Raw genomic sequence first — 15,527 nt, 5'->3', positions numbered from 1 at the left:
TATATATATATATATAGATATATATACTATAAGGCAAATGCTTAAGACTCTATGATTGGATCATTATTGCAGGGATTATTATGTTTTTGTACGTTTGGCAACAGTTCTTCTAATTGATCGAGTGTATAGCTTTTCATTTCTTAAACAACCATGTAGGAAGATGTATCATGGCCATATTTCGGGATGACAAAGCCAAAATTCAACAGGCTCAAATTGTGAAAGAATGGTTGGGAGGGCGCATGAAGAATCATTTCCACACATGAATTGGCACCTCTGAGTCCAGACCTTAAATTCATTGAAAGTCTTTAGGATGTGCTGGAGGAGACTTTACAGAGTGCTCACCTCTTGCATTGTCAATACAAGATCTTGACCAAAAATGTATGCACTTCTTGTGATGTAATTTCCATGTTTGGTCATCTTGTATTGAAAATGCAAGTTGAGCACTTTGAAAAGCTACACACTCCAATTAGGGTTAAAAGAACTGTTCCCAAACATATAACATCCTAGAAACTTAATCATCACAGCAATAATGATCCAGTCATAGACTCTTAAGTATTGCCTATTAAAAACCAAAAAAAAAATTGGCCAGGTACTGTATATATATGGTTAACAGTATATTATTTTAACATATATTATATCATTGTTAAATTGTTAATTGATATATTAATAAGTTGCTATTATTAGTTAAATTTAGTACTGCTTATATATATATATTTTAAACGTATTATTAATAAATACTTCAATACTAACATGCCTGCAGCTGGTTGGATTTTGAAGGAAGCACAGATGTTTCCATCTGGCACGCCGATACAGGCTCATTTCATGAATGATACTGCTGTTTACTCTACGTGACGTACAGTGCAGCTAATATGGCTAAATTATTCCCTGTGAATGAAGGCTAGCAGGGTCCAGCAGAGTGCATTTAGGTGAGGGCTGCAACGGCTCTGTAGATGAGACCCCTCCAGCTATAATTAACTTCACTGTTCCAATTGATTATCCTTCCCAAAGACCCGCCCGCAGCCCTTCCTGCTTTTAGAAAAAAGGGAAGCATTGACTGCTGTACCGCAGCAAATTACAAATGAGGCCGCCACAGTGGAACAGGCCATTGAATTTAAGCCCTGCATCACACTAGCTTGCTATAAAATGCTCATGTCCGAGTCTGTACCGCTCCATGCCAGTGTTTTCATATGTCTGACACCTTTATAGGGCATTTAGACAACATATACTGTATGTCAGAATACTCACTTGTGTAATCCACATAATTGATTTTCTCTCTTATCTTTTGAATGACCCAATTGTTTGCTTTTATTTTTAGAATAGTTTGTAATTGATTGTTAAATAACCTCAAATGGTGTCTTTTTCATATCTCAGATGTGTGTCCTAGACAGCAACGCGATTAAAGTGTAATTACAGGGAGATTTTATTTTATTTCAATTTTTATTTTGATGTTCTTGGAATATATATTCTATAAATTTCGTCAAGTTTATTGAATAACCACAATTATGGTCTCAATATCCCAATTGTATTTCCTAGATAACAATGTGATTACAGTGTGATTACAGGGATATTTTATTTTGTTTTATTTTATTTTATTTTATTTTATTTTATTTTATTTTATTTTATTTTATTTTATTATTTTATTTTATTTTATTTTATTTTATTTTGTTTTATTTTTATGTTTATGGAATATATATTCAATAAATTAATCTTATTTTTCTTAGTTTAACCCTTGTAAAAAGGGTTTAAATGGAGAGGAAATGGAAACTTTTGTTTTTGGAATATATATTCTATAAATTTAGCCAAGTTTATTGAATAACCACATATATGGTCTCAATATCCCAATTGTATCCCCTAGACATCAATGTGATTACAGTGTGATTACAGGGATATTTTAAAAATAAAATAAAATAATATATATATATATATATATATATATATATATATATATATATATTTTTTTTTTTTTATTTGATGTTTATGGAATATATATTCAATAAATTAATTTTATTTTTCTGAGTTTATAACCTTGAATAAAGTCTCAATATCCCATAAGTTTCTCCAAGACAGCAATTACAGTACGATGTATTTTGTAAATAGGGTTTAAATGGAGAGCAAATGGAAACTTTATTTAAAATTGTCTTGCATTCTCCTGAGGAAAAAAGACCCCATTTTTTATATATATATAAATATAGAAAAATGTTTAATCAAAAGTGAGAGATTCCAATATGATCTCAACATTTCTCATTAAATTCTCCCTATCAAATTATCCGAGCTCTCTTTTATCTTATCTACATAATAGACACATTTGAGTCTATATTTGTTCCCCTAAAAACATCTGAGACAAAGTTCATATCTAAACTAAACATAACTGAGATCTCCCTTATATCTTATGAGCTATGAAAGTGCAACCTCTGTCCCTCTGATATGCATACAAATTTTGTAAATGTCCAGCTAAATAGGCTATTGGACACATCTGAATGATGATTGGCTAATCCCCGTGCAGGTAACCGCTTGAAAACGAGACAGGGTTGAGTTCTAGAAGCAGCCATGGTTTCCATGGAGATCGGTCATGTGGAGACAGTGCTGTGTAATGTGTGGCACCATGTTGTGCACTTCATCGGCACTGCTGTTGTTTCGGATGGAGGTTTTCACCTGTGCTTTCTGATAGGGTGGTGTAACCAGCTCTGGACATGATGGGGGAAAAACCGGACAGAGGACCGCATCTCTGTCCCTCATGCAGCCGCAGGATCAATCGACAACGTCATGGAAAGCACAGAGGCAGTTAATAGATTAGTGCGAGACCTCAAAAGTAGTTCAGTTGTATCAACATTTCCTCTGGATCATCAGCCAATTCCAGTGTTCCCTGCTGTTTGCTTGCGTACATGCGGACACGTCTCGCAGAACTACTGCTCATCTGCTTGGAAACCCTGAGGCCAGACACCATTTTCTTACCAGGCAGCCAGGTGGATCTTACAAACTCTCTATGGATTGAGGGCCAAGCTGAGAGATTTACCTTTGTCCTTCTTTTTTTCTTTAACTTACCATTCTTGGACAAAATTTGATCACAAACAAGATTAATTGCACAATTCCTGGTCGTTCCATAGTTCTAGAAATTTGTGCTTCCAGGAACCTGAAGGCAGGATTAGACGCTGTTCTACTTTGTAGAAGGTGCAAAATAGCGGCGCGGAAGAGGGTGGCATCCTGGATGATCCGGAGGCACCAGGTGTGGAGATGACAGACGTGGGGAAGGAGAAGGACATGAGCGACGGCTCAGGGGAGGAACACCCTGATGCAGATGCTGGAAAGGGCCATTGTAGGGATCAGGAAAACTCTCTGGGGAGCTTTGCATTGGACAGCTTTGAGGACTTTGAGGAGTTTGTGCTGGATTTTGATGATTATGACCTTCTGGAGTCCATCCACTCACACCTTGGCTCCCCAGATGAACCGATCCGTAAGTGTGCTTGCTGTTAAAAAGTTGGAAGCGTGATGAAGGGTAATATTTTCCAGCCACCTTAGTTTTTGAAAATGTCACAGCGACCTCCACTTTGCTTCACACTTGCGTCATTTTTCGACGGAATTTTGCCATTGTCTGTCTTTGACAATTGTAGTTTAGGTTAATAAATGGCAAAAAGCCTCGAAGTACGCATTTGCATTTGAATGCGTAACAGGCAGCTCTTGATTAAATCCAGTAGGATTTTCCATTCACATGACTGCGGTTGTGACATTGTAAAAATGCACTCCACCCTCTATAGATCTTGCTAGCATTGGAAATTGATTGCTGGGAATTTCGAAATGAGTTGTTTTATTGATCCTGTAGGAAAATACAAGCTAATTAATGTCAAGCTGAGTCTATGCAAACAGTTTGCTGATATGAAACATTTCATGGCCTTGAGTTTGAGTGGATGGTTTATGAAGCTCCACATGCTCTCCTGTTGACACATACTTGTGCAGCCAAGCCTCCACTCGCACACATCATCTCAGGGCAGAGTCAAATTACGCAGTAACTTGATTCAGACATGAAGTACAGTGATTTCGATTGATATTTCTCATGCATTATGGTTAGAGGTTTGTTCGTCTGCAGTCAATTCAGCCTGAACCTTTTTTGACCTACACTACTGTTCAAAAGTTTGGGTCAGTTAGTCACTTATTAAAGGATTAGTTCACTTCCTAGGTGTACATGAATTTCTTCTTTCAGATGAACACAATCAGAGTTATAATAATAAATATCCTGACGCATCTAAGTTTTATAATGGCAGTCAACGGGACTAGTGAGTATGAGCTGAAGAAAGTGCATCCATCCAAAGCAAAACATACTCCAATGCGTTTGTGTTAGAAAAATATCAATATTTAACAAGTTATAAAGTAAAATATCTAGCTTCCGCCAGACCGTCTTCCGTATTCAACTTACGAAAAAAGCGTAATGCCTCTCGCAGTTCAAAACACTTACGCTACGTCCTACGACTTCTGTATTCAACGTCAGTTACACTTTCTTCCTAAGTTGAATACGGATGGCGTAGGACGTAGCGTAAGTGTTTTGAACATTGTTGCAAAAAAATCTATTTCAAATAAATGCTGTTCTTTTTCAAACTTTCTATTTATCAAAGAAACCTGAAAAATGTATTACGATTTCCACAAAAGTATTAAGCAGTGGCCTACAACTGTTTTAATATTATAAAGAAATGTTTCTTGAGCACCAAATCAGCATCTTAAAATGATTTCTGAAAGATCATGTGACACTGAAGACTGGAGTAGTATCACTTACCAAATAAATGCAGCCTTGGTGAGCAGAAGAATTTAAAAATTCTTACCAAATCCAAAATTTTGAGTGGTAGTGTATACTGACACAAGTGGCATCATGACCGTATTTGCATACTGAATTATGATTGGTCTTCGTTCTTACATCTGTTTCCATGCTGAATTGTGAATGTTCTTGTCTTTGCTGCAAGTTTTTAGCCTTTTATAGCCGCCTTTACACTGAACAGTGATTGTTTTCTGAATCTGATGTTCCAACAGAAGATGTCATTGTAATATTAGCATATGAATTGGTCATCTTTCTTATATCAGCCATAGGCCAAATCAATAACCAAGAAGTTAATACTGACTACTGTAACTTTCATATTTTAGACACAATATGACTAGTTAAAATAGTTCCAGATGCCAAATTAAGATCATGGCGTGTCTTTGTTTTTCAAGCTTGAATGCACTCCATTCACAGTTATTGCATGGAAAAAGCAACCAGTGCATTATCCATTCTCCCTCTTTGATCTGTGAAAGAAAGAAAGTCATACTGGTTTGCAACGACCTGAGTAAATAATAACAGAATGTTATATTTTTTTGAGAAACTGTTCCTTATATAAAAAGAGATGGGCCTGAAACATTTCAGTTATCAATCGGAGAGTTCAAACACTGCTTCTCACTAACAGCCATTGTATTTTGGTAAACCGTAAAACCCTCAGGCTTAATGCTTTTGTCTTTGTGTAGACTGTTTACCAGTGCATTGCCCCAAGGCCTTTCCCTGTCTGTGATTCTCTCTGCAATCCCTCAGGACAACGTCTGTGTGAAGAGCAGACAGACAGTCTGGCAGAGATCGATTTTTATCTTATCTCTCAGTCTCACAGTTTCTTTTCAGTAATACGCACAAACGCTGTGTCATAAAACTCTTATAACTGCAGTTTGTTTGTATTTGGGTCAATGGCAAAGAAGAAATCTTTATATATGTCCCCACAAAGATGGCAATATCTGAAATCCTTGTACTTGTGGGGACGTTTTTTGGTGTGTGGGTGTGTGTTTAATTCAGTGGATAGAGTTTTTCAAATATTAATTTTATAACATGTATAACATACATTCAGTATTATAACATTACATTTTAAAGAGTTTCAGAGGTGTATTCAATTGATTGTCTGTATGAAATGCATTTTTAATGCATTTTTGGATAGATCTTGACAAAAAGTGAGCCTGTGCCATTGAACCATTTTGAGAGTGTGTTTGAAGGTGGTAAATAGGTAAGGCTTAAAAAAAGGGAGGACAGATCAAATGCTTGAATTGACATTGCAAATCAGCACTTTTGTGCGTCAAACACACATTTGCAGCCTGAGTTGGTTTCGTCTTGTGGTGTTTTGATGAAAACTTGGCTGTTTTGGTCTCCTCTAGGATTTTTGCTCTCCTGCCATGAAAAGCACAACCAGAGTACAGCCAAAAGGCACGGCCACCTTATTGTTAGCACTCTACCCCTGGGAAAAGGCCCAGCACCAGTGTGTGGACTTCAGAATTATGCAGAGCCTTTTTTTTATGAGGGGGGTTGGAGGCATGTGCGACACTAGGAGAGAAAGGGTAAAAAATTAACTTTGTTTACCGAACATCCCCGGGCTACTGGGACAACACAAACCAGCTGAGGCCTTGGGCGTCCTGGCAGACCTCAACCCTTGGAGAGCCTCGGCCTTTTACTTGGCACTCAGAACAGCTGGAGAGAGAGGGTTTCTCATAATACACCCCTTCAATTATCCCAAATTCAATAAAAACCTTGGTTTGTGGGCTAAAATGATACAATATTAAATCACAGCAATTTTTTTGGAAAGGCCTAGCATCCAAAGTACGCCTCTTAGTTGCACTCAGCTGAGAAGGCCTCTGATTCTGTTTTTCTAGGCCCGTTTTTACTCTCAATCACACAAATGTATGCAATTTCATTGCTACAGTTGAGTAAAAGCTATGTGAACTCTTGGATTTACCATGTACTTTTGTATAAATTGGTCATATAGACAATTTGTTTTGCCATGGACTGATGAATATCAACGCTTGTGGATCTCTTTTTTCCAGGCATGGATCAGGCAATGTTTTATTTGCAAATAGAAAAACATATAAATCACTGAGTGTTTGTTAAAGGGCAGTACAGCTCTGACCAACACCTATAGTCTGGTCTTGGTGGGCTTGTCCCAATACCCACACTTGCAGTCTTGACCACTTGTCTACTTACATTACATTTTTTCTGTATTTTGTAAGTGTTCAAGTAGGTAGAACATTTGATTACTCAATGGGACACACTTGGGACACAACATATAGGGCCAGATTTACTAAACAGGACAAATTAGTTTGAGAGCGCAATTCCAAAAAAGCATCGATGGGAGTGGAAAGTTCTGCACATGATCTACTGACGACGTGCAAATTAAAGAACACAGACGGATCATTTCTATAATAACCAACGCAATCTACCAAGAGCTGGTCAAATTAGCATCTCGTTTAAGACATGCTTTTTTGGGCAGTAAATAATGGCGAAAATACCAGTAAATTGACTAGCGCAAACCTTAGTAAATCACCTTGCATGATTCATTTAAATACTCTTCTCCCATAAATTTTGCGTCTAAAAAGGGAAACTCCTAGGTTACTCCAGGTTAACTCCAATTAGCTCAAATCATTCACCTAAGAATTCTTTTTTTTCTTTTCTTTTTTTTAAACTAGTTTTAGTTAATGATAATAACCCTGCGATGAATATTGTGACTTGCACATTTTAAGACCAGTTAATGCAGAAATCCATGGCAAATTCAAGGGTTCACTTATTTTTTCCCTGAATCTGCCTTTACAAAACTGACAGTTTCATTTATTTTTTAATTTACCTAAACTTTTCCCTTTACTTTTACTTTAAGGTCATCGTTTTGAGGATAATCCTGGGGTTAGACGTCACCTCGTCAAGAAATCATCACGCTGTCAATTACCACGAACCAGCAATAGCTCACCCCCTCTTTCTAGTCTGAAGAGGAGGAAGAGGATGGACAAGAAAACTCATGAGGTGAGAGCTGAGCTTCCTGACCGCATGGAGAAAAGAAAAATGAGACCTAGTTTCGCACAGCCAGACATACAGTTTGCTCCACATTATAACTTAGACAAAAAGACTGTCTGACTAAAATGTAAAGTGTTTTTATGTGTCGTTTATGAGCAGATTGAGCAGTAATAGAACAGTGTGGAAAAAATATTCAAATAATAGCATGGCAGGCTCTCACAATTGTGTAATAAACACTGAAAAACTAGCCAAAAATGTGTATTGATTTTGAGATCTGAATTTCTGTGTTGTTCCTCAAGAGGTAGTTGGAGGCTTAAAATAAAGCTTCCATTTTCCCCAGACTGACATTGATACTGATAATGAGGAGGTGTTAATAGAGATAATCAATCTAGAGGAGCAGGAGAGACCCTCGATTCAGAGATCTTTCCTCTAGTCTGCTGATATCTATTGATCCGTTTCATCCAGTGGGCTTCACTAAACAAACGAGATCTGTGTCTCTAAATCAGCTGGATTAATTACATAAGGCACTTAGTCAATCAACACTCAGGTCTGTGCTATTCATGTGGCTTTATCTGCTGATCTATAAGCTCTGAATCAACCAGCAGAGTTGAATCAGTTGTCTCAATGGAATTAAAACATGCTCTTTTAAGCACCTCATTTCCAGAAGCATTTTGCTTTTTCCTTTTCTTTTCAGCCATTTTAACAGTTTCTTCAGGAAATTGTTTTTCAACCAAAGCAATTGTCAGTAGGGTTGGGAATCGAAAATCGATTCCATTTCTGGAACCGGAGAGTTAAAGACAGCAATCGGATACTTGTTATAAAATTAAAATGTAGATTTCGCTTACCGATTCCGGTGTGCATATTTTAATGTGGTTTTAAAATATTCAAGTGCAGGAAGACGCAAAAGATAACTCAATTGCACACGCAGTCGGTTATGTCTTAAGTGAACGTAAACAGTTGAGAAACAAAGCGCATGTGTAACAGTATACTGGATCTGTGCATGAGGTCTTAAAGTGACAGCAGCCTAATTGCCGTAGCAATTCAGAGTCAAAGTGTCCAGGTCTGGGTGATTAGTCATTGTAGAATTTTCTAATGTGATAATAATTTGCACATGTCAGCCAGCAGTGGCGGATCCATAGGCAATATAGGCAGCCGCCTAGGCTGGCAATGCACTGAGGGGCAGCATGGGCACTGCCCGTGCGCACAGCTTTCAGAAACGACTTTCTTCTCGTCTTTATAGTAATGAAAGTATCGAGAGCGCATTATTGAAACACAAGAGAGCATTCATGTAATACACGAGAATCTCTCACATGTTTGATTTCGCCTAGGGCACCAAATAAGCCAGAACATCTATAGCCGGTGCACAAGAGAGTACAGGCACATTTCTTTTTTCAAAAAATAGCTAATTGTTCAATATATACAGATATACAAGTAGTTTAGGGGTGGGAATCTTTAGTCACCTCACGATCCGATCCGATTCCGATTCTGGGAGTCACGATCTGATTCCAAAACGATTCTTGATCTACTTTTTTTTCTTATTAATTAATTAATTAATTAATTAGTTTACCGACTTCAAAATCTTAAAATCCTTACATTTACATATCCTTACTTAAGTAATTATAAGTAGCCTACTTTTTAAAATAATTACAAATTGAAAAAATTACTAATTTTAGAATTTTAAACAGGCTATATAACTTCAAAACATACAAGCAAGTAGCAAATAACAAAGAGGAGCAAAGAAACATATTACAAGCAATAAACAAATAGTGCTTTTAAGACATAACTGGCTGTGTTTACATTAATTTTGCATCATAATAAAACCATTTTGAGACGCAAGTGCAATAAACCACTTACACGGAGTCGCGCACAGCCGTATGCGCGAGCACAAAAGCGCGCGTCAGCATTTGAAATTGAAAGCAGCCTTCAGAGTTTCATATTTTAAATATATATGTCCACTGCATTCCAAACGACATAAATGATGACTTCGTAGAGCACTTAAATACAGGCAGGTGAGACCACGCACTGCATGTGTAACATCTAACAAAGCACGCGTCTCTCACAGGCCATCCTGTGCAATGAAGCCCGCGAATGTCCTTTGTAATTCGATTCAACCTTTCCGAACTTTATGAATTATTATTTTGCGGAAGGTTCGAGTGGTGATTGTGTGTGAGGAATTGGAAGCAAGCAGAATCCAGGTGTTTCTAAAGCACACGCAACATCATCGTGCATCTGAATAAAAACTATAAGCGATCCATCGATCCATCGCGATGCATTGATGGATCGATTTTTTTCTCCCACCCCTATTTGAGAGTGTAGGTAGACTGATTCCATTGCAGTGATGATCATTGTTAGCATAGCTCTTAGCACTGAGAATTTGATAATGAAAATTTTGTTTCATGAAATTGAAATTGATTGAAGTCTCACTGACTTGTGGCTTCAGCAGAAGCATAAAGCTCATAGTAGGTCTGTGTTCAAAGGTTTTCGTTTATTTTTGATAGATCCATTACCTGTGTTTTTACTCTAGAATTAGAAACAAAAGAAGATTTATGATATTGCTGTCATATTTTGTTGGTAAAATATTTCAGTTTTGCTCCACTCCCAACTAGAGCTGTACTTGTTGCCTGTTTCCTAGAAATTACTTGCCCAGGGAAATGCCACGATGGCCGCCAAGTGAACTAAATTGCCTTGAAGCAACTTTGGTTATAACTCATTAAAAGTGCTTTATGATGTGCTTTTGACATTGTGTTCACCGTAGGTGTTTGTGGAGCTCAATGAGCTGATAGTGGATAAGAACCAGGAGATGCGCTGGAAAGAGACGGCACGTTGGATCAAGTTTGAGGAAGACGTGGAGGAGGAGACGGATCGCTGGGGTAAACCGCACGTGGCCTCGCTGTCCTTCCGTAGTCTGCTGGAGCTCCGCAGGACCATCACACATGGTAAGAGTCGAACGATCTGCCAGCCCACTCAACCCTGCGATCCTGGTCCAATCCTAACATCCATGCGCTGTTTCTAGTTGACAAACCAGTGCCGTGTGACTGACAGAATTCAAATGGACATGTAAATTAGATAAATGGATTAAACCCTCTTGGGCATATCCACTTTTTGACCATAAAAAACTGATAATTTTCCATTCAAGGATAACAAGGTAAACAGTTTTTTAGGTTTGAAAAATGCCTTTGCATAAAGCATGACTTAGTCCAAACACATGTCTGTCAATGAGAAGGTTTTGGTAAATTTCAGTTCTTGTGGTTATGGAACCAACATGACAACCCTGACAAAAAACATCGGCAGTGATAAACTGACATGAGGGTTTGCAAAAACAACTAAACATTTGGAGTAATTTAATATCATAGTTAACAGTGTATGTCACGATATATTTGTTTGTGCTGAACATTTGATTGAAATGTGGTGCAGTGCCTATCTTTGAATAATCCAGTGAATTAAATACTTTACAAATGCAAGCTACTTTGATTTTCTTCTTTTATTTGCAACTCGAAGGACCAAACATTTATTTATATAACCAGAAGATTATTCATAACAAATGATCAAGTCTGGCATCAGTGCAAAAACTGTTTCAAATTATGCAACACTTGGGTTAAAAACAAAATGATCAAAACAGTAAAAATTATATTATAAAATTGATTGTTATGGCTCTAAATTCTGTTTGGTTTCAAAAACAATATGCATGTATGTATGTATGTGTATATATATATATATATATATATATAAATGTCAGTTATTTTAGTATTATTTACTGTATATACTATTATAGTATTTATTAATATTTTGAACTATTTCCTTTTATATTTTTAATTTTAATTTTAGTTTGTTTGGTTTTGTTATGTGCTTTTTTATTAAATTTTCAGTATGTCAAATATTACTTTTAAATGTTTCTTCTTGAATATTGAATAATCACACTTTATTTCAATTATCAATATATTATTTGTAAGCAATAATTTACGAGAGGCTGTGCTGTATCATGAATAAGTGACTTATTCACGATACAGCACTAGCCTCGAGTACCTTATTGCTTTTATAAAACGGTTACCACACAATACAAATATTAAAGCCAAAAATATGTATCAATGCAGTCCCTGACCATGAACAGCAACAGAAGTTACATTATTACGCCATTAGATGGCGGCAAAGACTGTCTTTATGAGCGTGTCAGTCAGTAGCGAAGACTTTTACATTGAAAAGACTGAATTGTTGTGAACACGGAACAAGACGCAACTGATAAATGCTTTGACTAGCACTGTCAGTCACGGGAAAACCCCTTAACTGTTAAAAGGACAAGATAATACATCGGACATTTAAACAGATTTTTTATTATGAACATAGGACTGACCTGAAGGAAAATGCTAAATCTGAATTCAGGTAATAAACTCGCTCACTCAATCTTTTTCTCACAACACTCTTCTACATAATACAGTAAACATCTATGAACAATATCAACTGAGAACATACAGTTTACGTTGCTAAGAGTGGTTGCTAAGGGTGTTGTGTAGTGATACACAGAACCGTTGGGTGAAGCAATCATAGTCGTGTTTTATCGTGAATAAAACACAGCTATTGACCAATCAGAATCAAGGACAGGAACTAACCGTTTTATAAGCCATATTATAAAACAATATATGTGTATGATATATGGAGTGATGTTACTTTATACTGCATACATGCCAGCATGACAAACACTGTGTTTTGTTACCCAGGTGCCATAATGCTAGATCTGGATCAAACCACACTGCCTGGCATCGCCCACTTGCTGGTGGAAACCATGATCATCTCGGACCAAATCAGAGCCGAAGACCGAGCCAACGTGCTGCGAGCCCTTCTGCTCAAACACAGGTTAGTTGAGGTCACACATCAATACTCCAAACAAAACTCATATTGATCTTCTCTGCGGTGGGCCTTGATGCCAATGTCCTTTGTCACAGCTGCCTTTATTGGTTTTCTGCTAAATGAAGAGGTGTGATTACATAACAAATAGACTTCATATGACAGAGCGCCAGGCCAATGGCCAATGGAGTTTCTAATGGCATTTTGCTATTGCAGCTGCATAGACATTGGTTACATCAAAGAGTGTTTAAAGGTGTGGTTGATTATGATTTCACTTTTTTAACTTTAGTTAGTGTGTAATGTTGCTGTTTGAGCATAAACAACATCTGCAAAGTCACAACGCTCAAAGTTCAATCCAAAGGGAGATATGTTCTTTTACAGAATTCTCTGTTTAAGGACTACAACAAACGGCTGGTAGGGACTACAACAAGCTTCTTCCCGGGTTAGTGACAACACTAACCCTAAAATTTACATAAACCCTGCCCCCGAGAAAACGCAACAAAGGGGTGAGGCCATGTTATTGCAATACAGTACGTAACACAAATGCAATAGCATGTCATAAAAGCAAGATGACAACATAAGTTATAACCATAATTAAACTAAACTATACCTGTTCTGTCTTCATGCAGCATAAATTCTCTGGCTCTGTAGGCATCTTATAACAGTTTCCACACGAGCGATTTATAGATTATCATGACAGAATATGCTAATCAATGACTTTAAAATAGTTAACTCCACATTAGCTACATAAATTAATCAACTAACCATTCAGGTTTTTCTGAACTTCTTCATGAGTCTCTCCATCATTGTTCGATTTTGGTTTGAACATAAAAGGCTGAACAGTTTCTGACATTTTCAGTGAGTCTGCGTGAGGTAATCCCATAATCAGAGCTGCTAACACGAGCTCTTGAAACTCCACCCTCTTCTTGGGAGCATGATTTCAGAAGACAAAGTATAGCGCACTAGTAACAGACTATTTTTATGATGCTTTTAAGGTGCTTTTTTTTTGGAGATTTGCTGTATAAATGATCATGCACTTTTTAGCTCACACATTCATCATTTTTGAATACAATACAGTGTCAGAATGACATGAGGGTCAGTTTTCGATTTTGGGTGAATTATTCCTGTAACCCATTCACTGTGGTTTCGTTACCTTGTTTAAAATCTGGACTATAAGTTAGTGCTGTATAAATGCAGTATTTAATATGGCTCAGACAGGCCTCCTTTCTTGAGGGATTTTGAAGTGCTGTGTGTTTTCTTTGTTAAGCTCTGCTCAGCCACAGGATCACACTCTGAGGTCAGAACGGTACTTTACCTGAGTGCTACTGCTAACAGAATTAATATCGCATGGCCTTCGCTACAGAAATGTGGGTTACATTAATGGTTTGAAGATTTACCTTTTTGAACCCCTCTGTATTAATATGACAAAAGATATTCATAAAATACACATGTGCTCAGTTTCACAGACAAGGCTTAAGCCTAGTCACAGACTAAAATGCATGTTTGAGCTGTTTTAACTGACATATCTTAAAATATGTCAGTGCCATAGTTTTGTCTCAAGATGCACACCAGTGATGTTTTTTTCTAAGGTACATTTAAAAAAGTGACCTAATTTAACTAAGGCCTAATCCTGGCTTAATCTAAGCCCTGTCTGTGAAACCGGGCCATGATGAAGTCCAAAACTAGATTAAGCTTCTTTACGGCATTTCCCATCATCTCAGATGCAGCTTTCCATGAGAAACGTGTTCAATTATTCACCAAAAATGTCTTTGTAATGTGGAAAAAAATACATCAAGGTGCTCTATAAGTTAGGTCATTCCCATTACTCAAGTTTTTGGAATGTTTTCAAACACAATTGAATGTCACCTTGTGTTTGTGAACCTTACAGTGACCAGTTTGGCTGGAGCACAACAAGATCTCAAATAAAGCTTAATGAGTGTGCCGATGTCAACCGCTGGACACGGTCGCGGTGACGTGTGTAACAAAGCTGGGTAGCCACTCTTTAGTCTTCACTTTTTTTCAGTACACATAGAGCACCCAGAGCAAACCAAGATTAGTCTTTTGTGAAAAACAATAAAGGCATTTATTAATTCATTGGACTACCTCTGCTGTCGATTTTTAGAGTTTCAATTCTAAATATTCCCTGATGTTATCTAGCCACTTTTCTGTTGTTTTTAGCATTTTTTTTACTGATTGCTTTGGCACGTTTCTTCGAGCGAACAGGGAATGTGGTTTGGTTTTGCAGTTTGGATTCTGATATCCTGACATGTTGGGTTTTGTGTTTGCTTTGCAAATATTGCAAGCGAAGATGGAAAATTGCCTTTTTGGACATTGATAAGCAAGGAAATTGCTGTACCCGTGGAGCTAAATAAACACAAGACCAGGGATATTTGTCTCACAGAGGAGAACAAATGGACTCGAGTAGCTTGACAGATTAAAGAAGTCATAACATTTCCACTATTAAAGACATAGCAAACCCAAAAAGAAAATGAAAATACTGTCATTTATTCACCCTCTTGTCAATTGACCCATATGACTTACATTTTTTTTGTTGAAAACGATAGGTACATGGTGCTGTTTTTTGTTTAATAAAGGAAACAAAACAAACAAACAACAACAAAAACTACAATGAAGATGAATAAATGATGATCATTTTAATTATTTAGGTTGAGCCATCCCTTTAATGCATGATGTTTATGGAATATAGAGATTGCATTGTAAAAAATATTTTCTTAATCAATATTTACATCTTTCATCTAAAAATATCTTAGAATCCTTAAAGGAATAGTTCACCCCAAAATGAAAATTATCCTAGCCATCCTAGGTGTATATGACTTTCTTCTTTCAGCCGAACACAATTGGGGTTATATTGAATAATATCCTGGCTCTTCCCAGCTTTGTAATGGCATTGAATGAG

At 37.0% G+C, this 15,527-nt stretch overlaps 1 protein-coding gene across 2 annotated transcripts in view; it reads left to right on the top strand.

The window, feature by feature from the left end:
- The window catches only part of slc4a3 (solute carrier family 4 member 3), an 83,813-nt gene that overhangs the window by 51,418 nt on the left and 16,868 nt on the right, over positions 1-15,527 (top strand). For both annotated transcript variants that reach the window (XM_051906591.1, XM_051906590.1), the window contains exons 7-9: positions 7,638-7,780; positions 10,527-10,707; positions 12,484-12,619. In XM_051906591.1, coding sequence (XP_051762551.1) covers positions 7,638-7,780; positions 10,527-10,707; positions 12,484-12,619 — 460 coding nt within the window. The remainder of the gene's footprint in view (positions 1-7,637; positions 7,781-10,526; positions 10,708-12,483; positions 12,620-15,527) is intronic.

The sequence above is a fragment of the Ctenopharyngodon idella genome, chromosome 9 (genome assembly GCF_019924925.1).
Source record: "Ctenopharyngodon idella isolate HZGC_01 chromosome 9, HZGC01, whole genome shotgun sequence".
Taxonomy (NCBI): Eukaryota; Metazoa; Chordata; class Actinopteri; order Cypriniformes; family Xenocyprididae; genus Ctenopharyngodon; species Ctenopharyngodon idella.
This window is presented reverse-complemented; position numbering and strand designations above follow the sequence as displayed.